This window comes from Pezoporus flaviventris, unplaced genomic scaffold (genome assembly GCF_033815535.1).
Source record: "Pezoporus flaviventris isolate CSIRO_AGI_PZ_B2104156 unplaced genomic scaffold, CSIRO_AGI_Pfla_v1 ptg000013l, whole genome shotgun sequence".
Lineage (NCBI taxonomy): Eukaryota > Metazoa > Chordata > Aves > Psittaciformes > Psittacidae > Pezoporus > Pezoporus flaviventris.
Window position 1 is genome coordinate 24525213 of NW_026892561.1, and position 23576 is coordinate 24548788.

General features: G+C 42.0%; 1 protein-coding gene across 3 annotated transcripts in view; it reads left to right on the forward strand.

Annotated features, from left to right (window-relative positions):
- Positions 1 to 23576, forward strand: part of DIS3L2 (DIS3 like 3'-5' exoribonuclease 2) — a 197599-nt gene that overhangs the window by 93287 nt on the left and 80736 nt on the right. For all 3 annotated transcript variants that reach the window (XM_061452258.1, XM_061452259.1, XM_061452261.1), the window contains one exon: positions 6514 to 6593. In XM_061452258.1, the coding sequence (XP_061308242.1) occupies positions 6514 to 6593 (80 nt within the window). The remainder of the gene's footprint in view (positions 1 to 6513; positions 6594 to 23576) is intronic.

Sequence of the window (23576 nt, forward strand, 5' to 3'; positions counted from 1 at the left end):
ACCTGCATAGACACTGTGGTAGAGCTGGGTTTACTTGTGATTGAAGAACGAGATTGATTTTTGTGGTTGCCCTAACAGTTGGGCTGTTGTGTGAAAACATGTTAGTAACATTCACTGGAGTGAGTTGACTGCTCTAGGATGCCTGGTCCCAAATTAAAGAAACTGTTTCTAGCTCTGAGAAATGATGCCTGTTTAACTTTTGCAGGATGGTGCTCAGCAGGGTCTTAGAAATGACCTGAAGAACCTAAAGATTCTGAAGTGCCTTTGGTATGCTTAATTTTAAAATGCCAGCTTTGAGCAGGAGTTAATAAAGATAAACTTGAAGGCTGAGCTTTCGCTCCCGCTAGGCTATTGTATGTACTCACAAAGTGGAGAGAACAGGACAATCTAGGGAGTCCCTAGAAGAATGTAAATGCATTGCAAGTGTCTAGACGTGCAGTCAGTCGTACTGTAAATGTCTTAGCACTGACATACTGAAGTTTAAGAGAAGGCTTGCACTGCCTGAACTTTAATAGACAAAATTATGTTCGCTACTGTCGCACCTCTAGCTGCAGCAGTCTGATCTTTGGAAATAGGCTAATGCTTCTGCAAAACATTTAGTTTGGTGCTTCAGGAGCTGCTGGATGACTGGAGGGACTGTGGGCTGTGAGCACTGAGCCTGGGACCGGGTAGGATGGTTAGCATGTGGGGTAGCCATTCTGCTACTTGAATCTTCAGTTGTGCAGTGTTTGTGTGCTGGGAATTCACAGGCAAGTTTCAGACACCTTTTTCAGGCTAGTGGGTGCTGTGGTTTCCTGTGTGTTCTTTGTTCTCTTTTGCAGTCTGAAAGTTTCTCTTCAGAGAAAGTCAGGACTTCCTGGTCCTGGTTCCTGAATAGCTTGTTCATACTTGATTCTTTAGAATTCTGCCTCTTGCACTTTTTAGGTCACTTTAGCTGTAAAGACACTGTCTTGCTTCACTGGGGGTTTTCTGATGCTCTGCTGGGTACATGCAGTTCACTGAACTGTTCTTCCACAGCTGATGGTGTTTGTTAAGAGTGGTGAAAATCTGGGCTCTGTGTCTCCACTGGCAAGTTGACTCATCTGCGTGCTGCTGCTGACTGGGAAGGATATCCAGCTGTGTTAGGAGGATCTGCGTGGCTGCAGGGTGCTGCTTTGTCTACTGTGTACACACTGGTGCTTTTCTCCAGTAGTAGCACCATGCTGCTTTTACAGACAATCGCAGTGGTAACACCCAAATTTTGCCCAGCAACTGGCCATGACAGCGGCCTTGCCTCTAACACAGCCTGAGCCCATGGTTTACAAATGCAGTGCTTCATCTTGATCCAAGTAGCTTTCCACTTGAGTGAAGATGGAGCCCTGACCACTGGAACTTGTAATCTTGTTTCGTAGGTGTTTATAATTTATGGCTAAACTAACGGATATTGAATGCTAAACAGTTCATCTGGCTAAAATGGATATATTGTATATATTGGTATATACAATATAATGATATATTGTATATATTGCTGCACTTTGCAGCACCAACTGTACAGTATTTTCTCTGTTGATTCTTGCGTTACATATTTGCACAAAGAAAAACAAACTGCTGTTGCAGTCCTGTGATCTGTGAACGTTTTAATTACCATGTTGGTAATTCCAGCTCACCAGCAGACTACTGCTGCTGCACTAACCATTAATTCTAGGTCCTGTTAAAGGTAAAAAGACTAACTGCTCTGCAGATATGCTTGTCTGCTTTAATTAGTCTTCTGTAAACTGTGCAAAGAGAAACTACACTTAATTAGCTTTCCTTAAATTAGGATTGATATACCAGCCTGTATATGTTGACACTGCTGTTACTGTCTAATAAACTAAGTGCTTTATTCTGCAGTTTTTTCCCTAGGTGGTTGATTTACAAGATGGCAGGCAGAGCCAGCGTGCAAGCTTTGGCTTTAGTAGTGCTCTTGTCAGGGCCTCCGGACTAGAGGAGGCTGGGTCGGTGCTCCTGGCAGGGTATGGGCAGTCTGTGTGGCACATGCTTTCATGACTCTTGTTTGCAGGTCCACCGTGCTTTGTTCCCCTGGCCCTCCAAAGCTCTTGCAGGCATTGCCTCACTCCACTGCGTGAAACCTCTGGCCTTGAGGAGGAAGGAGGAAAGATTTTTTTTCTTCTATGACAGCAGCTCCATGCCAGAGCAAGTCCACCTCTGCAAACCTGCATTAAACATATGTTTTGGACAAAGAGGCTCCTGTAAAGAGTGCAAGTTTCCACACTGAAATGTTTGGTTTTGATCAGTGCTGGGGGTTTCTTAAAGGAACATGTTTATCTCTAGTCCTTCCCAGTGTGAAGACCAGAAAATCTCTTAACTCTGTGTGTGTGTCTATCTCCTAAACCATTTTCTTTTAACCAAGTTGTGTGTATGTTGGAACAAGTGGACCTGGAACATCTCATTACTTTTACAAAGTGTGTTTTGACAATTTGAAATGAATAAACCAGATTTTTATTAGGTGTAATGACAATGAGAGATGGCTCCTTTGGGTCTTTTAAAGAAGGGGGAGAGGGGAATGATGAAGCTCTTTAACCCACAAGGTCACTTTGGCAGCCCTACAGAAGCTGGAGACAGCTGCCAATTTGTATTTACCTGTGGTTAATGCAAATGTGCTTTCCTTGTGAGTAAGCAATATCTTTGTTAGCAGGTGCATAAAAAGTCCTGTTGCCTTGAGGTTTAGTCATGCAACCCACTGCAGGTTAGTTTTGTTATCGGTTACCCAATACAGTTATGGTCAGAAATGTGGTCTGATCTCTCTGAGATTCCTTGTGCCACATCCTTTGGGGTACTGTGCAGCCAGACATTATGGTCAGGGGAAGAATTTGAATGGCTCCTTCCTCTTGACAGGGTGCACTTGCCACATAGCTTGAAGCAATGTTATTTCTTCACACAGATGTTTTTTGTCAGCTGCCTTCAGGGTCCTCTCTGGGGATTTGCACAGGAGTGGCTGGTGTAGGTGCCAGGGGAGGAGAGGGAATGGTTTGCCCACACCCAGCCTTTCCTCCCCTTGCTTGTCTTTCTTGTCATTGTCTTGTGCTGATTCTCTCTGGGACGAGAGGTGGCTCTCTGCAGTGTGTGAGAGATAAAAGGTGACACTGGTGGGGCTGGAGGAAAAGCAGGAGACAGAAGGGAACATGCCTTCCTTGGAGACCTTCCCTGAAGGAGCACGTGTGGGGTGCTGCCCTCAGGCTCGGTGCTGCAGTCACATCACTCGGTGGATTGTTTTCTTTCCCACGTGCCAGCTCTGCTTCCTATAGCCATCTGAAACTTCTCCAGTAATAAAAACTGAAAACTAGAAATATAATTCATCACACTTAATAACACAGTTACTGGTGAGTGGAATTTGCTTGCAAAACTTCAGCGAGGTGTAGTCCTGTGTGCCAGGATTACCTCACCGCTATGAACTTTGAGCTGTTTGCAGATCGGCTTCTCTTGTCCCATTGACTACCTGGCCGTTGGCTCTGCAACACTTCTGCAGAGTCCTTATGCCAGGGAGTATCATTCCTTGTGTTACTTGCTCAGTCACTTTCTTACCTCACCTTGCTGTCTGTGCCCAGAATAAACTGCCTGTGACAAGCTGCAAGTCCAAGTCCCCTGAGTAGCTTCAAAGAAGCGGATCTGAGCCTAGTGGTAAAACATATTCCAGCTGTGCTGCACATAGAAATGCTGATGAGAAACGCTAAATCAGTATTTGTCTGGACCCCTCTTCAGTTTTGCATCTGTGAGTTTAAGTATCTCAGACGGCAAGCTGTGTCTGTGCCTGCAGTTTGCATGCTAAAAGACTGCTCTGAACCTGGCCAGTGGTCCTGAAGGGGAGCTGGCTGCGCGCAACACGTTTCCTGGGGAGTCTGGGGCTGCCCTGCCAGCTCCACAGCAACTGACAACAGTGGGGCCACCACTGACCACTGCAGTAGATTTGACTGGCCAAATACATCTCACCAAAGCGGCCTGTTAGTTGCTACCATTGTATAAATGCGTTCAGAATTTGGCTCCCATGTATTTATGCTCACTTCTTTCCAGGGCAAACTGCAAATATGCACTTTGTTGAAACCAATCTGCTAATTTTTAAACTGCCTGGAGCTATGATTCACAATGGGTGGCAGATGCTTGTGGTTGCAGGCCCCAAACATCTGGGATAAGCTATCTATTCCCCAGACACAGGAACCCACATTCTCTTTGAAGAAGCTTTTAAACCTTTTTCTTGTTTGTCAGATAAAGCAAGCTGTAAGTGTCCATTCAGTGCTGTTTGCTCTTTTAAATTAAGGAACTTAAAGGAATGTTTACTTTATGTGGCCAGTGGGGTGGGAGTCACAATGCCAAGATGTTATTAACCCTGCACATTAGCAGGATCTGGTGTATCCATGCATGAAAATTGGCACATATGCATGTCCCCATACTGCGTGTAGTATAGGTGTCTGTACCTGCGTGCACCCAGCTCCCTAAAGTTGCACAGTACGTTGGAGTGGTAGTATCCTGGAATTCCATCCTTAGGTAGAATGTTTAGATATTTATGGAAGTAAGGTTGCTTGCAAGCATTTAAAAATTGATTGATTGCCAGTATTGAATAGCTAGGCACAACAGATCAAAGTCCTGGCACAGCTGAAAAGATTTTCTGTCTTTCAGTGTCATAGTCTCTAATTTGTTTAGATGCATGGGAAGGATCAGGAGCTAGTGTGTGTCTGGGGATTAAGGCAGCTTTGCTATCCAATCTGAAAGGTAGCATATTCTGAAAGATTTCCAAAGTCTTGGAAGGTGGTGGAGTGCTTTACTGATTTTTATGTCTTTGAAAATCTCTATTTAGTGCGCCTGGTGGAATTATATTAATACATGCTGCCAGCTTCCTGACACCAACAGATACCACCCAGAGCATCTAAGTACTGAGGTGGAAGGCCTGCGAAGATGGAGACATTGATCTCACAGTGCAAACACCCATGCAAAAAAGACTATGACTTGCTAATTCCATGTGATACTTGCTCCTTTAAAAGTTCACAGCAATTTTTCCCCTCTCACCTCTCCTACCCCAGGAGTATACCAGTTGTTACACTGTAAGAAAAATAATGTGTGTTTTCACTGTACACCTCTAGAAGGGAGTTGCCACGGGTTTTCTGCGGCAGGGAGAACAGAAGAAAAGAAGTGGTCTGCTCTCTTCCTTGGCAGCCTCAGCCTATACCATTGTGCTTGGGAACCTTTTAACTGGGGAGTGTCAAACTTATTCAAAAGGTTAAGATAAAAGCAAGATAAACCGGCAAACCCGTTCCTTTACTGTCTTCACTGCTCTTCAGCTCCAGCCCCACATTCCACACATTGCTTGGGTGATGATTGCTTTAGTCCAGGGGCCTGGGCAAGAAGTTGCTGTAGGGCAGCCCAGGAAGAAAGGCAGGCCTTTAGCAGGAGTTTAGGAAGTTTTGTTGCGTGCTTCAGGTTTTGGGTCTCTCTGGTGCCAGGCTGTGCTCTATTAAAAATGATGATTCTTGAGTCAGATGCTCTATATTTTGTGTCATCTGAGTGGCCTCAGAGCATATCCATGGTCTGTCTTGGTATGTTCCTGGTGTTCCTGCCACCTGTTGCTGTGGGACATATGTCAGTAAGCCTTCCAGGAGAGGGCTGCATCTTCTAGGTACTACTTGTATCAGTAGTACCAGCGCAGCATGTGCAAAAGGGTGTTCAGCTTTTCCTAAGCACTGAGGTGGTTTGCTAGATCTATTTAGCTGATTTGGAGCTTGCTTTCTATAACTTTCAAGTGTTTCCTATTGAACTTGTTTTTCCCTTTGGTGCACAATAGCCAATGTAGATGTTACAAAGTACTGCACCTCTTGAGTGTCTTTACTGAGCCAAAACCTCACCCTCAATTCTGCTGTAATTCAGCTTGGTTTGTAAATGTTTCACTGCCTCTGCTCTGTGCTAGCTGTGCTTCTGAAGTTTCAGATGCTGCCGTATCTACTCTTATGCGTGAAGATGGAGGTTATTTGTGTTCCATTTAATCTTGCAATTAAGAGCAATCTGTTTTTACTTCTAGCTACAAGACACCAAGACTTCTTCCCCACCTGCTTCTTTGGAGTGAACTTGATGGGCTAAAATGTTTAGTTTTTGTGGAAGAAAAAGGAGATTAGTAATGGCATGAAAGCTGTTAAAAGCAATCCAAACAACCCACCCCAAAACAAACAAACAAGCAAACAAAAGCCGCCCAAAACCCCAAACCAAACAAAAAAACAAACCCCCAAAAAACCCAAGGAGATTCACTTGTTTAAACCTTTTGTTTTTGTTTGTTCTGGTTTGTTTGTTTTTGTTTGGGTGTTTTGTGTGGGTTTTTTTTTTTTGTAGATTAGATTTAGACTTTCAGGTGAGATTGGAAGATGTTTCAACAGACAGAGTCTTTTGAAAACATAGTTGTTGTTGTCGGGATGTCTCTGATGGTCTCTGTGTTTTGGTACCTTCCTCACGACTGAAAGATAAATTTTCCTTTTTTTTTCTTTTTCCCCTGGATAGGAAAGAATGCATTTTCACCATTGACCCGTCAACTGCCAAAGATCTTGATGATGCTTTGTCCTGTAAACAGCTCCCTGACGGTATGAGATATATTTTACAAAATACTTCTCAGTGTTTATGTTCAGCCCTTGGCACGTTTGTGTATTTAATTTGTCATGAAGTATTCTTTACCAAATATGAGTAGAGTAATAAACTAGTTTTCCTCTTGTTTTAATTGCCTGTTTTCATAAATCTTAGAGCAGATATTTTCAAGCTGCTCTCTAAAGTAGTCTCAGTGTCAGGAAGTGCAGAACCACAGTGCTTTGCATAATCAGACCTGTAGTTTGATTTGAGCAGATCTTAGCTGTCTCCTGACATTATGAGAGTTACAGCTGAATAGCCGATCTGCCACTCTTGCAGACTGAAGTCTAGTGAAACTTTGACCTTGCATACACAGTCCCTGGATAAAGAAATCCAGGTTTTGAAGGTCATTAGCTGAATTGCTTTTTGGTGTTTATGGGATGCTGGGAATTGTCAGATGAGCAGAGTGTGCCTTATAAGTTGTGATATTCTTCTCATTGCCTTTTAAGCTTTCTGTTCTGCCTTATTTGTACTTCTGCTATGCCGTAAGCCAACAGAACAGAAAGTAAAGCTCCAGAAGCCAAATATTGATGATTCTGACTTAAGGAACTTCCCTCTTGTAAGCTTACTTTGCCATCCAAGTTCTGCTCATTTAGTTTGATGAGATTCAGTAACAGGCTTGGTTAGAAATACTGCATGATTTGATTAGTCTACCCACCACTAATAAAGAAGATAAAGTGATTTTAATTCTAGTTTTTCTTGCTCTTCTGAATCATCACAATATATTGATACCAAAGACATCATTCTCTTTTCTTCATTGATTTATTTCTGTGCAATGTGGCCAATTAATTGTCATGTCATTTAGACCCAGGTACAGAATACTATTACAGGGCTGTAAAACTGATAAAATCGGAGATGAAAGAAAATTTGAGGCCAATAAAGTTATATTGTACAATAGCAGTTTTGAAGCAAGATTAAGGAAAAATTGCTGTTCTATTTCACAGAAAATTTAAACAGTCTTTTTGAGAGATCCTAAACTGAACTCTGTTCTTTCTCTTTCCACTTTGTCATCTGGATAACTGTAGATTTATGACAGTGTTGTGATCCAACAGCCCCTCAGATCTAAGGTGTTGAAACTCTGGCTTCTGAGCCTTTACTGCTCACATACGCCTAGGTTTTAGATCCTGCCATCAGGAAACCATTCACTGAGCTGGTTTTTGTGCATGTGTCCACAATTTTCTCTTATCCATAAGCCACTGGGAGAAAGTGTTCAAGGAAAATATCTGTTTGAACAAGAATTTTTCTTTCCCAGAAAGTCTGCAAAGCCTTTGGAAGTCTGTCATACTTGGTACTTGATATATCTGCTGATCAGGGGCGTGGCTGCACTTTGAAGTCTGCCTTGTCTCTCCAACCCCAACTGCAGAAAATGCTGTATGAGGCCTCTTGTGCCAATATAGAAGGAAAGGGATGTACCAGTGCAGAAGGGATACTCTACTTGTACAGCCAAGAGGGTTCTAAGCGTTACTAGGACGATACTTGATTAAGGGAGCTCTGTGGCATGACTGCTAAAACTCCCCTTGTGATGCAGAGGTGTGTGGGTGCAGCACTGTCCTATGCTCTGATCAAGTCTCTTTGGATCACATCCTTCTTGTGCAGTCCACCTGAAGGAGAAAAAAAAGTCGAAATTTTTTTTAAAAGTCGCCTTCTGAGTGTACTTCATTCATGTGCTTTGCCAGTCTTCTCTGCTTTGTTGCTTTTGCTTTTTTGCTCTTTTTTGTACAGGCATGAGGCAGAGGGAACTGTCTGCATTCAGGGGAGAAGGCGAACACCGAGGCTTTCTTGGCCTGATTATTTCTGACTCGTCCTTCTCCCAGGGGCTGTGTTAAGCCTGTGCTGGCTTCCTGGAGCCTCCCCATGAAATTTTTCCCTGCCCTTTCCTGATCTTCTATGAAAGCTAAGGAATATATGAAAGGATCATGTAAAAGTAGTGCTTTTAGGGATTGTCTCTACCTGTGTTTAACAGAGGAGCTTGTGCAGTTCTCTCTCCCAGCATATCCTGTTATTTCAAAAGTGATCTCTGCCGCACTTACCAGAGTGAATGGAGGATTCCTCTGCAGTCAAAGGTAATACTTCCCTTTCCTCAGAAAACCAGGCAGCTGGGAAAGAAAGGTAAAATGAATCAGATTACAGGGTCACTGCATAGAGGAGATTTGCAAAGCTCAGTTTTTCAAATAAAACAAAAGTGGAAGATGTAGGATGCCTTCTCCTCTTTCAGTTCCCCAAAATAAACTTCACCAGTGTGTTTTAGAAGAGACATGAAAAAACTAGGAAAGAGTAGGGGACAGGGCACAGCTGTCTTCCTGAGAATAAAAATAAGATTTGCTTGGCTTGGATCTAAAATTTAGAGGATGGGCAATCCAGTGTGGATTTAGTACTTTTGAAAGTTTCACGTCCTTCACAGGATCACTGTGCACACTCCCCTTTCATCCAGACAAGCCTTAGAGGAGAAGATCCAAGAGGCAGATGAGTGAATGATCCTGCTGGTGGCACTCCCAGTCCAAAGGCTTTTGTTCACCCTATCATTTTCCATGAACCATTAAGTGGGAACCTGCTCACAGCAGCATTTTGTGTGCTGGATCTGTGCCTTTTGGCTAGAGCCGTGCTTCCTCCAATGGGCTTGTTCCACCCTGGACTCCACTCAGTGAGAAGATACTCTCAGCTGGAGCCTTCCTTCAGAGTGATCTTATCTGTGCCTGTCCTGGGCATCATGCACTCTGCATCTCCTTTCAGCCTCCCCTCTGCCATGAGAGTGGTGCCTGCAGTCCATCACAGCATTGACTTAGCTTTAAGCCAAAGAGAGTCACCCCCTGGAAAAGCCGGTTTTGATGGTGGTGAATGTCCCAGGGACTGGGTTTTAAATCAGTTTGGAAAGAACCACCATGGAAACACCCTTTCTTTTATTTTGAAATCCGTGGTCTTTATTCCGAGGAGACCTTTTGACTCAGAAGGAAGTACAGATAGGAAACCAGGTCCTGATTGTCTTCAATGCAGTTATGATATGTCAGGGAGGGAGCTGAGGAGCTGAGTGGGAGCAAGCATCATAAAAAGACTGCAGGAAGTTCCTCTGCATCCTTCAAGCAGGCATGGCAGCTGGCTGGCCAGCTCAGTGTGGGTCCCCAAGCAGGCAGGGGAAGGAAATCTTGGCATTTTATCTGTGCTGCAGTGTTTAAAACATGAGATAACTCTGAAGCAGCAATGTCCACTCCGGTAGCTGGAATCATCTCCATCTTTCAGGCTCCTCATGTCTTGCAAGGAGATGCTTGCAGAATGATTTAGTTAGTCTAAGCAAGTAAGAACAGTACTGATGGACTCTTGTCCATTGTTTTCCCAGTGTGCTGCTGTTTGAGGCACAAACTTGATCCAGCATTTCATGCACCTTTTCCTCTGCCACTGGTGGTTCAGTATTGAAATATTAAATTACAATTTCAAATACTTGCTGATCTGAAGAACCTAATCAAAACATTATTTTGTGAGCCTCCTATAAAGGATATCTGTTTCACATGCAGTTGGTAATATAAGCTATATCATGTGCCCCTTTCTAAGGTGTCACCTCAGGAATACAGCCGCAAAGCTTCTTGCCCAAGAGGCAAGATGCTAGATCCTCAACCAGGGTATGAGTATCACATAGTGTCTGTTACTAGCAGGATAAATTACCAGAAATGTGTGTATTTGTATTACTTGACATATGTGCTCTTCATTGCAGTCCCTATTTTACATCCAGATTAGCATTTAGAGATAGTTCCATCAACCTGTTCCTGGGCAGCACTGGGCTCTGTCTAGCTGGGGAGACTCTTCAGCTTCCAGCACTAGGGACTTCAGCCCTGAGACCTATTCTCTGCAGTTGTCAGGAGACATTTGGGTCCATCTTGTGTCACAAATTTTTGGCATGTTTTCTTGCATGCAAACTGCATGCAAGAAAATCTCTGTGTATTCATTACTTTTTTAGCCCACTGTGAGCTGATAGCCTTATGCAGTGATTTTCAGGTGTGGCCCACTGACTATAGGGAAGGGAAAACCTCTACTCTAGCACTACTTAGATTACTATTTACAGGGCCATGATATATGGCTGGCAAAAGCAGAGGTATAAATCTATCAGCATATGTGATTTTTTTTTTATATCTGTACTTTGAATTAATTTTTTTAAAGAATTTGTGAATTTAGAATTAATTTTTTTAAAGAATTTGTGAATTTAGAAAGGTCCAAAACCAGTGCCGAAGGCCATGTGGGCTCATTCTTTCTGTTCACTTGCTTGCAAAGCTATGGACATTCCCAGCACTTCAGTGTTAAGGACAGCCCCTATGGGAACTAAAGTCTTGTGCTTTATAGAGCCTCTTTATATATTTTGGAGGTACCCTGAGGATTTTTGGCTTTAAAAGTTGCAATGCTAGTTGCAGTTATTATGACAAAGAGTTGTTTTAGAGGTTAAGAGCTTATCCAGGGCTGGCAAGGCTGCATCTCTCATGAGGGCAAAGTTATGTTAAGAGTTAACACAGCTTTTATTCCAAATGTAAATGTGGTTACAAGAAATTATTATTTTTTCCATCTTGTTTTGCCCATATGTAAAATACTTAAAAAAAAAAAAAAAAACCACCGAAAACACCCAACATGAACAAACCACATATCTGGCATCCTAATGATGTCAGATCTCCAAAAATCAACAAAGAATGCAGAACTCAATTCAGAAAATGTCTCTCTGTTGGTGTATAGCACCCGTAATAACTACAAGAAAAAAGAAACTGCTTGTTGCCCACATTTCTGATATCAGACAGCTAAATCAGTGCATTTCAGAAGAATTTTGAGGATTAAATTGTCTTTGTCCTTAAGCATTCATTGTTAACTTATTCAGGACTGACAGTTCCTTTGTCTTGAAGGGTCTCAACAAGCACAAAGGGATAACGGACTGTCTTTGCACCTTTGCTTAGTTTTAAAACTTCTCATTTTAACTCTTACCAGTTCTAGTTACTGAATGGAGGACTCACCCATGCTATGTCCTCAGTAAAAGCTAGAAAGGAATTTTTTGCAGAAGTAGTGCACAAATCTGTCATGAAGAACTAGCAAAGGAAGCATGGAATGGTTGTGGGAATAGCAGTATTTTTAGTGGAGCTTGCAGTAGGATATTGCAGCAGTTGGAAATATTTCAGGGATATATGTCTTAAATGGGCCAGTCTGGTTTTGAGAGGATTTTGTATTGGAGTCTGCTTTTGATTAACGGTTGCGCTCCTCGTTATTGTTTAATGATAGCAGTAGGGAGGTAAGCTTGCTGTTCACATTTGTAAGTGTATATTTTAAAAGAGATCAACTCCAATAAAGAAGGAAAGAAGAGTTATTTATGTAACAGCTTCAGAAATATGAACAAACTGTACTCCTTTTAGATGACTCGGCATAATCTTGGAGTAAAAGATAGATCTGGACTGCACCTAGTTTCAACAGCCTTTGTAGAGCTGTTTCAGGGTAGCTTGAGGTTTTAAGCAAGTTCATTTCAGTCAATGCTCTTTTGTGATCCTTTCTGCACGTCTTCTAGCAGATGACTGCAGCCAGGAACATGCAACAGAGCTGTTCTTGGTTTGTACAGATGTCACAGACTTTTGCAGAAAACAGCTGTGCCGCATTCAAGCCTGAATGTTTTCACCCAGGGTGCAGATGTTTAAAGATTTATTCCAATGTCATCGTGTAAGAGCATGCCAGGTGACCTGTGTGTCCCAGTGGCACCAGGCAGTTTCCCACACTTGCTAAATGTCTTCTGGGAATTATCTGCAAGTGGTGTTCATATTTCTGGTAATGTACACAACTGATGCAGTTGTGTTTGAAAGCTGCTTACTGGTAGGAAAGGAAATTTGACATATTTAAAGGCAGGCACTTCCATCTAGTGATATGTCAGGCTGTGGTGGGAGAGGAAGCAGCAGAAATGATTGGGGTGCATTTCTGAGGGGTTGTCTTACCCTTGTGCAGGTCTTTGAGTGCTGATTTCTAACCAGGACTTTGGGCCATACAGAAGCCAGAGCTTCTGTACATCCATTTATGTGTGTATATTGATAGCTAACGTGGTTCTCGCTGTTCTTTCATTCTTGTATCTGCATAAGCTTTAACAAAGTCATTCAAGTTTAAGTAATTTAAATCTTTCTCTATGAGGAATTGTACTGTAGATCAGAAATATATTCTACAGGCTGTTTGCCCTGTTTTTTGTGTCCTTAGTGACATTGTTTGTCTACATTTTGGAGCAAGGTCATATAGAGAGACATTCATTGAATCAGATCGGTGTTTACCTGATCACCTAAGCAAATGAGCCTACCGCAGTATGCTGCTCCCTCTTTTTTACCTTCCCTTAAAATCTGTTCAACCTGTTGGTGAATTTAAATCAAATATGCCTGAGGGGAATGGAGTAAAACCCTCAAACACATTGTGTTTCTGTAAGTGTCATGAAAATGGGGTTTAAGCAAAGAGAGCTTCTCTTAGTGACCCCAATCTGGGAAGAGTGCAGTAAGGTCTTTTGTGTTGGCAGGCACCAGTTATTCCACTGTGAGCTGCAGTTTTTGGAAACACATCTGCAGAGAGCGAGGACTTACATGTCTTTTCAAGGAGCCAATTTCACACATTCTGCCAAATGTTGGTAAAATTATTCCTTGTCTACTGCAGGTCTACAGGCACTGAGGCTGCTTTACTTAGACCTTGTGGACCTCCTTAGCAGACCTCCCCTAATGCATGAGTTCCAGTATCTTGTGCTTGAATAACACCTGTAGATCCCTGGTGTAGCCACAAGATCTTTCTGCCATCTCAGATGACCGCCCAGATTTCCTTTCCTTCCATCCTTGTTCTTTCCTGACGTAGGTTGCAAATGCTGGTGGTGTTTTAATTTTGCAAAATTGTGTGTACTTATATTTTGGTTTTTAAGACATAACTATTCTTCTGTAGGTTGAAATTTGCTCTACCAGCACATGGTACAGGACCTTTCAGCTAATCTGTTTGGTTCCTGCAGTGAAGAGTACAGAAAGAGTCTGTAACTGAAGTCATGCCAGGGTGACCTGCTTGGGATAAACACTGAAGAATGGACCAGTGTTGAATCAAAAGTTACATTATGAAATTATTATGCTTCCTTCTTTCTAAGATGTTTAAGATGAACCAGACTTGGAGAGAAAAAAGCAGAAACTCCACATTGATATATAAGTCAAATGTAAAATTCCCATAAACTGCAATTTACCTGAATTTATTGCAGGAGTCGAATAGGGGGAAAAAAAAAGATGATCTATAAGGAGTAGGATTGTGCATAATGTTTGGCCATTTTTTCCTTTGGTATCAAAAATATTTAGCTCAGCTTTTTTCTTACCTGATGATTAGCCTGGTGTGTTTTGTTTTGTTTTGTTTTTATCACTAGGAAAGTGAAAAAGACACATTGTGGTGATTAGAAACACTTTCTTTCTATTGAGGGCTTGTGGTTGCAGGTTCTTTGAAATATGCAAAATAAACTCAGGTCTGTGGCAAATCCAGATCCCTGCTGTGTCCTGCAGTGTACTCCTGTGTAACACTGGGGAACTGCAGCATGTGCAGGATATTTTTTGTCTCTTGTTTTAAAGTAACGTGGGGTTGTGTGCAGGGGTGAATGGAATCAGAGGGCTGGATTGCATCACCTTTCCTCCACCTAACATCTCTCCTAAAATCAGTGAGACAAGTTCACAACATAGGGCTCCCCTCATCTTGAGTGGAAATAGGGCAGCTTGCTCCAAACTAGTAGTGGTTGAAATGGAAATAGACTGAGCCTAATGCCCAGACAAGTGCATCTAAATGGGTGATAAAGTATTGGGGTAGAATTTAAGAAAGTTTGGATTTGCTTGGAGCATTGATTGCTGGAATATGTTGTTTTTTTAAAAACATTTTTTCGCATATATTTGAAAGCTAGTGCTTTTAACAAGCTTGCTTAAGCAAAAATGGGCAGGATTTGTTATTGATAATTCATATTTATTGCGCTGTTCTTTTGTATCAAATATAGAGATCTTATAAAGAGTCCATCTCAAAAGCTTTTCTTTTTTTTTTTTTTCTTACAGTACACAAAAAAAACACAAACCCAAGACATTTTAGGGGGAAAAGGCACAGAATTAAAACAAAAGGTAGATTGCCTATGAAGGTCTAACCTAATGAAGACCGTGGCTACAGAGCATGGAAACAGACATGTAAATGCCAGTAGAATCACTCAGAAAAGTGAGTTTCATGCAGGGAGGAGGGATGCTCTCGGTGACATTCCCTTCCAGATCATTTTAGTTCATAAATTCAGGACCTGGGACAATTCCGTAATGATTCAGAGGCGTGAAATTTTGTGTCCCATTGGATCTCACAAATATTTGTGTACAGAGACTTAAAAATTATAGTATCAGATCGCATATTGGAAAAAAAAAACAAACCCAAATGCCTTTAAGGAGCTGGGTAATTGGAAGAGGATCCAAAAATTCCTATACAAACAGATCTAACTTTGCCTAGGATTTTTGTTCTCTTTATAGGACCTCTGGGACCAGAAGAGTCTTTAGAGCAGAACCGCAAATGATAGGTAAAGACCAGGTAGACCTAGAGAAAACAGGATTTTTTAAAATAAATTTACAGGTAAGAATCAGAAGATGTGTGAGGAAGGTAAACTTTAAAAGGGTACAAATAACTAGGAATACATCCCACATGGTTAACTTGAGTCATCTGTTCTGTTGCATGCGGGCAGCAACTGTATGCTGCTGTGTATCTTCTTTAGTATCAATTTTCTTAAATGGCAGGATCCCTCAGAATCACTGGGCTATTGTTTTAATTTATTGCAAGGCAGGGTTTCAGAATCTATCTGAACAGGAAAAACATCTTACAGTGCAATTCACTACAGTATTTCTTTATTGTTGATTATTATGCTAGTTACACAGAAAGAGTAAAACTAAGTGCAGATGGAAATATTGTGGAAATCTTTCGAAAAATAAACAAGTTGGATGACTAAAACTGAAATCTCAGCCACTGCCTTCTGTTCTCAAAGAAGTTGAAATGTCAAGGCTGTTCAGTGGAAGTACCTTGTGTGTGTTTGGCCTACCACTAAATCCCAAGGTTTGAATGCCTGGGAACACTTGATCAGCCTTGGATTACTGTGTACAGTAAAGATATCACAAAGGGGACTGACCTAGCTGTAGAGAAAGGCTGGTCCCTCCCCACTCCAAGTCTTCATTTCAGGAACAGGATGACATCCTACACCCAAAAATTATTGTAATTCATCTTGAAAGTTGCTGGGTGCTCCTTCCCATCTCTTTAAATTCAAAGACTGCTGACTTCCTGGTAGAGTTAGCCTGTTGAATGAGTCTTGGAATAGCAATAAAAACAATTGATGATGTGAATATCAGAAATTATCCTTTTACCTTCATCACACTGGTGGGAAGCCTCACTGTTAAGAGACTGCTTGAAAGAGCTAAGCACAGTCTGCCTTGGTAACTTCTCCCTACCAGCAAAGAGTGCTTCTGAGCTGGGAATCTGAGTTCACAGCAGCACAGTCATTGCCTCAGTATCCTGCTTGACATCTTGTCTTGGTGAAGGGTTGAAGATCCATCTGCCAAGAGCTTGGAAGCAGCAAAGGTTCATGTCAGATGTAAGTCATAAACTGTCATCTGGAGGTTCTCTCAGAGATGACCATACAGCAAATACTGTCATTCAGTGGATAAATCTGGTGTATTAGAGGTTTGTCACTCCAGTTTGTGCCTTATGCTTGAATCTTGCAAAGAAATTAATGAAGTTTACAAAATCTCTAAGTGGAACTTGCTATTATGGCACCTCACCAAGTCTGCTAGGCTCTTGTGCAGGCACAGAGGAAGCCAGTTTATCCTCTACAGTGTAATGGGTACCCTCTGCATAGGTATAGGGAGAAAACCTAAATGAGAAGAAGGTGGGATAGGCACTGCTGCGCAAGGAACCATTGTGTCTGGTCTCAGCCTGCCAATGCTGGGCACATTTGATGTATCATTATACTGTCTGTCTCCAGGTGTCCTGTTCTCTGGTCTGACTTTTTAAATATTCATACCACACTTTCATCTGTGTTTTCCTGCTTGTATCTTGCTCAGCAGCATGAATAAATCTTTATGCAGTGTGCTTACTCTGTTGGATAGCATTCCCCTGTCCTTCAGTCTGCAATTAAATGTTTTATCTTGTACATGCTGCGTAAATTCTGTCCTTCTCTGTATTCAGAGATTTTCCCTCAGGAGAATTCCTTCTCTGTGTAAGTATCCAACTTAATGGCGCAATGTTACTACTTGCACAGAAGAGCTCTTTCATTCTTCTCTGGAGCTATTACATCAGGTTTGAAGGTAGTTTTTCAGGATGGTGTAGGCAGTAGCTGTGTTCTGCATGGCAGCATCTCCTGTCACAAGGTGCTGAAGAGCTGTCGTGGGTTCACTGGCATCCCATGAGACAGGATCCTCTTGTCATGTATTTCTCTGCCTCAGTAGCATGATATAACTTGCGAGGTCTGGAGACCTGACTTTTGATCACCAGCTTAAAAGTTTCCAACTCATGGAAGCTGGAAGCTGGGAGAGCACCACCAGCGTGAAGATTTGCCCTGTGTTCCTGTGGGAGGATAGACCCCCTCTCTCTCCTAAGAGCCTGGGAATGCCTAGTGCCCACCAAGAGCCATCTCTGAGCATACCCTTCAGAGTTAGGCAGTGGCAGGAGAAGCACCTTCCTTGTGGGGTCTTTAAATGCTAACCCTAGTCAAAGTGTCTGAAACAGTGCTTAACTGATTTGGCTTGTACTGGTTTGTGTGTAAAACTCCAGGATTGTAATGCACCACGTGTGAAATGCCACTTTATGGAGGTGTCCTGGCTTTGTTTTGAAATATAAAAAGTAGCTTTTGAATTCTATTAAGTGGCTTTTGGACATTGCTGAATTTATTAAGTGCTACAGACAAAAACTCTATGCAATATACGTGGAAGACCTGCTCCCAGCATTTAATTTAGTAATAGATAGAGACCCCTTATAATTCTGAAACTATTTAAATTATTGCTGATAGCTCATGGAAAATTCTGGAAAATATTCTGCTTAGAAAGGGCTCCCTTTGTACTGCTTTTCCTCCTCACTTGTCCTTCATTACAGTTAAGGACAACATGAGTTTTTTCTACTTTACGTGGATCCAATCCCAGACTGGTTTGTAAAATCGTGGTTGTCGCCATAATATTCAGTTGATGCCAGAGATAAAATGGCCAAAGATCAGGGAACTATCTCCCTGAGTTGAGACCTAATAAAACAGTGATTTTAAAGTCACTACAAAGCACATAGGAGTTACTCTGGATTTTAGTAGAAAAAGAAAAGAAAAAAAACAAAACAAAAAACAAACCCCAAACCCAGCCCACAAAAACTCTGTTTTTCTTTATGAAATGTTTTAAATATTTCCTGATACTCTCAGGATGGCTGAAGACATTGCTTTGCAATGTCGTCATTCCTATCAGTGGTTTCTCAGATACTACCAGAAATCAAAGGGTTAACATTTGAAGATGGTTTTATTTTTATTTTTTCCCTATTCCCTGTGATGTCACCCTGTTACTCACTTTGGAATAACTGGGGCCAATCTTGGTTCTGCTGACGTTGAGGATTCGGTCCATCTCACAGCTCTTGAGTTTGTGCAGTTAAATGGGTAAAGTCAAAGCTTTTATTGTCCTTACATCAGCCCAACTCCAGAAGGAAGGGATGTTGATGTGATTTGAAAAGGCTGAAGAGTTAAAAAGTTGAAAGGAAGCAATGGTTTTAATTCTTATTTAAGAAGCAAAGCAACAGCCCAGTTACCTGCCCCCCCCCGCCTTTTTGCTGTTTGCAGTCAGGTGCAGGCACTTTGAGCAGCTGTACAGATGTGCTACATGTGCCAGCTCTCTCTCTCTTTGCCTCATGGAAGTCAGGGCCTGACCTTGGCTGTCTCTCCAGGTGCTACAAACCCACAAAAAAGCGACTATGCATAGTTCAAAGAAGAGTTCAAATATCTTGAAACCTTGGCCAGGAAGTTCCTGATGGTCTCAAAGTCTCTCTGGCTGGCGTGTAAAAAGGGCTGTTTCTGTGGGATGTTTTTCATGTCAACCAGTGGCAAGAGGGGCATGGAGGGGGACATCTACTAGAGGTGATGCCTGATGGTATGTAGTATTTTGTGGGTTGTTACTCTTTAGAGGTGTGTGTTGTTTGCTTGGCCTGGCAGTTTTTCCTCTTTTGGAGTTGTTGCCACATTTACTGAAGTCTTATTTATGCTTGGATGGAAAAGTTGCTGCTCTGCACCTGAGGAACTTGTCCTGTCTCTTGAGATACAGGATTCTGATTCCTTTTGCCTGAGTCTTTTCATGAGGTTATGTCAAGGAAGAGACCTTCAGTGAAGGAAAAAGCTATTATTTGCTTAAAAAAAGGTATAATTAGTTGCATTTCAGTTGTCTAATGGACCATCATGTGATAATTTAAAAAACTTGGTTTCCTGGTAAACAAGTTAATGGATTTATGCTCAGTTGCGCTGCACTTTCAAAAAGCAAAATGGCCCTAGGGTGCAGAAGTAAAATTCAAGCACTTTCCTTGTTTTTTAAAAATAAGTAGAATAAAATACACTGTCTGATTTTCTGAACAATAGCTCGGCTTCCTGCAGTGGAAAAGTAACCTCAGATGAGAATTAGAGCCACCCACCTTTGTCTTCAGGCTCCAGAACAGACAAATAACTGCCTTTTTCCATAGTTCCACTTTTATTTTTATATTAAACTCTTCTCCTCCTCTTCTTCATTTTGCTCTCTTTTTTTGCTTCCCCCACTTGCTCTTTTCTCCCACTCAGTCATTTTCTTTTCTCCTCTCCCTGTCCCTAGAGGGATACTTCCGTAACACTTGAGCTGTAGATGCACGTATACATGCCAAAGGGAAACAGAAATATTTGGGCTTGGATCAGGTCCTTCGTTTAAAGGCATGCATTAAACATAGCCTCTAGGTACTTCCAGCAGCTTCCCCAAGCCTTGGTGCCATTTTTTGCCTTGGTGCAATTTATATTTGTTTTGTGTCCACCTATGTTACCGTCTGCAGCTCCTCTGTCCCTTCTGTAACAGACCCTCCACTGCAGACATTGTCCTTGCCCGTTTGCGCACAATCACATGTGAGAACTTCAGCCTTGATGAAGACCCATGTGTTATTGTAGCAGTGTTAATACCAACAAACCATGCATATAGGTTAAAGGCCTCATTTCTTTCTCTTTATGCAAATTTTTCATACTTTTGCAAGGTGTTAAATACTGCTTTGCAGATAAGAGCAGGAGCATGGTACTTCCAGGACAGGGGAATGGGAAAATACTGTAATTACTTGCTTCAAGAGTTTGGTCTAGCCAGGAAACAGCCAACTACCTTGACCTGCTGGCAGCAGGTAAGTAGTTGGCTGTTTTCTGGCTAGAGCAAACAGTTTGCAACCTACTTTGAACTATCTCCCTGAGGGGTGAAGACAGTGTGAGAAACTGGTTAATACAAAAAAAAGTTGGATTAACACTTTTGCTAGTGTTTGTCTTCTCTCCTGAGAATGATGATGCTTGAAAGTGAGATGGGAATAAATGGGAGTGTATATGCAAGCTAGAGAATTGCCTTCTGGTGTTTTATCCTTGAAGAGCTGCATTTCTAAGTTGGATGGTCCTAAAATTCACCTATTAGGCAAACTAAGGTGTGAAGTGAACTTGCTTGATCTGTCCTCTCTGCATTGTATTAGCACTGACTAGGGTTGCTGAAGACAGATAAGAGGGATTTGTTGTCACTGTGTTCCATTGCATACTGTTCAAATACATTCAGTTCAACTTTCTAATTCCTGGGGCAAATACTTGATACAATTTGCTAGGTTGGAAGGTTATTATGGAGCATCTACAATCTGAAAGGACCTTTTCCTTTTTTTCCAGCTCTTTCTTGCTGATCCTTTTCTGTTTATAGTTTTCCTCAAAAAAAGAAGAAAAAAAGTTCTTTGAACTGTTTTGTTGTAGAGAGTGACATCATCAGTGAAAAAATAAAAGGAACAGCTTGTTTTTGGTCTCTGAGATGCCATCATTCTCCTTTGATTGAAGCATCATATCAGGATTACACACACAAGGTTTTGAAGTGATTTGGAGTGAATCTGAAGGCACTTGGATGGATCATGGCTTTGGGTCATATTCGCAGATCAAGAAGCCAAACCTTCTCCAAAACTACTGTGTCTAGTGCAGCACTGTGCCTGGGGAGACCTGCCTTTTCGTAGCTCTACCACCTGGTAAACTTCAAGAGGGGATCCAGGCTTCTAGAAAGTTGGAGAAATACAGGTCCATTGTATTCTGCCATTCTAGCAACCTATGTGATGGTAAACAGAAAAGGAAATTGTGTGCAGTGCCTCAAGGGCATCAGAACTGTGTTGTTTGGAGTATGGTAGCAACAAATCCTGTCCCTCTTGCACAGAGCATTGGCCCAAGAGGAGTTTTGGTGGCTGAGTGACCAGCCTTTTCCCTATTTCTACTTGCAGATCTCAGGAAGGGAGCTCTTCTTTCCACAGGGCCTCATTATTAGGTTTTGCAATGCCATAGCATAATTTCAAATAGTACTCCGGCCTCCCATCCATCTCCCTTGCTGCATTTTGGTAGTTGCAGAAAGGAGCTAATAGGGTACAGCTGATTAATAAAACACTCATTGCTTGACTGTAAACTTCATTCCTTGTTGCTAAACATCTTTCCACGTAGCAGCTTTGTAATGGTAGAGTTTGAATAGGTGGCAGTTTTGCACCCACTTTCAGATGGGTTTTTAAATGAAAAAAATCCCAGAGATCCTGAGTGAAAGAAGCCATCCAGGTGTGTTCAGCATGTTTCATTTCAATAAGTACTCCCTTCTTGTGGAGACCAGTGAAGAGAGGCATTCATTTCTCAGGGGTCGTTATTGATATCGGTGCTATTTAACATCTTTGCTGGTGACATGGACAGTGGGATCGAGCACCCTCAGTAAGTTTGGTGACAACACCAAGCTGTATGGTATGGTCAACAAGCTAAAGGGAAGGGATGCCATCCAGAGGGACCTTGACAGGCTGGAGAGGTGGTCCCATGTGCACCTCTTGAAGTTCAACAAGGCCAAGTGCAAGCAAGGTCCTACACCTGGGTCGAGGCAATCCCAAGCAGAAATACAGGCTGGGCAGAGACTGGATTGAGACCAGCCCTGAGGAGAAAGACTGGGGGTGTTGGTTGCTGAGAAGCTCCAAATGAAATCACAGTGTGCACTTGCAGCCCAGAAAGCCACCCATATGTCAGGCTGCATCAAAAGGAGTGTGACCAGTAGGTTGAGGGAGGCAATTCTATTCCTCTACTCTGCTCTCATGAGACCCCACTGGAGTACTTTGTACAGCTCTGGGGCCCCCAGCGCAAGAGGGATATGAAACTGTTGGAGTCCTGAGGAGGGCCATGAAGATTTTCAGAGGGCTGGAGCATGTCTCCCATGGAGACAGGCTGAGAGAGTTTGGGTTTTTCAGCTTGGAGAACAGAAGGCTCCAGGGAGATCTTAGAGCAGCTTCCAGTGCCTAAAGGGGCCGACAAGAAATCTGGAGAGGACTTTTTACAAGGGCATATAGGGGTAGGACAAAGGAGAATGACTAAACTGAAAGAGGGAAGATTTAGTTTAGACATTAGGAAGAAGTTCTTCCTTCTTAGAGTGGTGAGGCACTGGCACAGGTTGCCCAGAGAAGCTGTGGCTGCCTCATCCCTAGCAATTTTCCAGGCCAGGTTGAACAGGGCTTTGTTTAGACAAGTATACTGGGAGCTGTCTCTGCCCATGGCAGAGGCTGGAACTAGATGATCTTTAAGGTCCCTTCACGCCCAGACCATTCTGGGATTCAACTCTTGCTTTAATATCAGCATATGAAGTGTCTGGCTTAATCTCCTCTGTATGTAAATTCTTAAAAAAAGAAAATCCTTAATCTGTTAGTATTTATGTAGCTTTAGGGGTTGTTGTGCAGCTTTAGCTTCACTGTAGAATTTTAAATCTGGGGTGAAACAAGTCTGTGGTTGGTAAAGGACTTGTTTCTGTGAGAAATTTAGGGTATAAGGTTTATCATGATGGAGAGCTACCTGCCAAGATTTGAGGCTTCTATTTGCTGGAAAATTAGATTTCTTCATCAAAATGAAACTGGAGCAGTCTGTCAGCCTGTGCTGTGTGCTGTCTTCCCTTTCCCCCTTTTTTCTGAACTCTCTGACAATACTTTTTCAATAAATGAGTGCCAGTTTAACTCTTTAACTCTCTTTTCCATTTATTTGGGCCACATTTTCTCTTCTTCTGTGGGAAGTAACGCAAGACTTACAATGTGAAATGTTCCTTTTGTGATTTTGTCATAAAAACTAATGAGACTAGAAAAACTGTGGACCTGGAAGAGAATCTTTGTGAATAGTATTTCTTTATCCACAAAGCTCTTTCATTTTAATTAGCAAATAAACTGGGAGAGAGCAATAAGGAAGTATTTCTTTGCAGGCTTAGCTTGGTATTTTGTCTAAAATATTCAGAAGCAGTGACTTGAGAGAAATCAGATTGGTTGATTGCTGTGCTGTATCTTCAAGGTCTCTTGGTCTTGGATTTTTTGGGGATGAGGGAGATAGGGTGATTCATACTTGAGCAAGACAAACCCAAGAGCTGCCAGTTTGCATTATGTCAATGTATGTAAGAAAATATTTAGATAGAATTTCCATTAAAAGTTCAAAAGCAGGGGGCTTATGCTGACCCCAGCTTTTAGAAGCTCTGGTGGGAAACCTGAATGAAATTTAACTCTGCTCAATGTGTTTTCATTGGCTGACTCCATGTTTTATTATCTCATGCAATGAGATCTTCATTTGTCGATTTTCTATTGAGGACAAAAAGTTCATGTATGTAACAGTGCACATATTGAATTAAAGTCTGATTAAAGAAATGATGTAATGACCCCCTCTCCTTTTTCTTTAGTCAATATTTGCCTGCAGGATCCATACA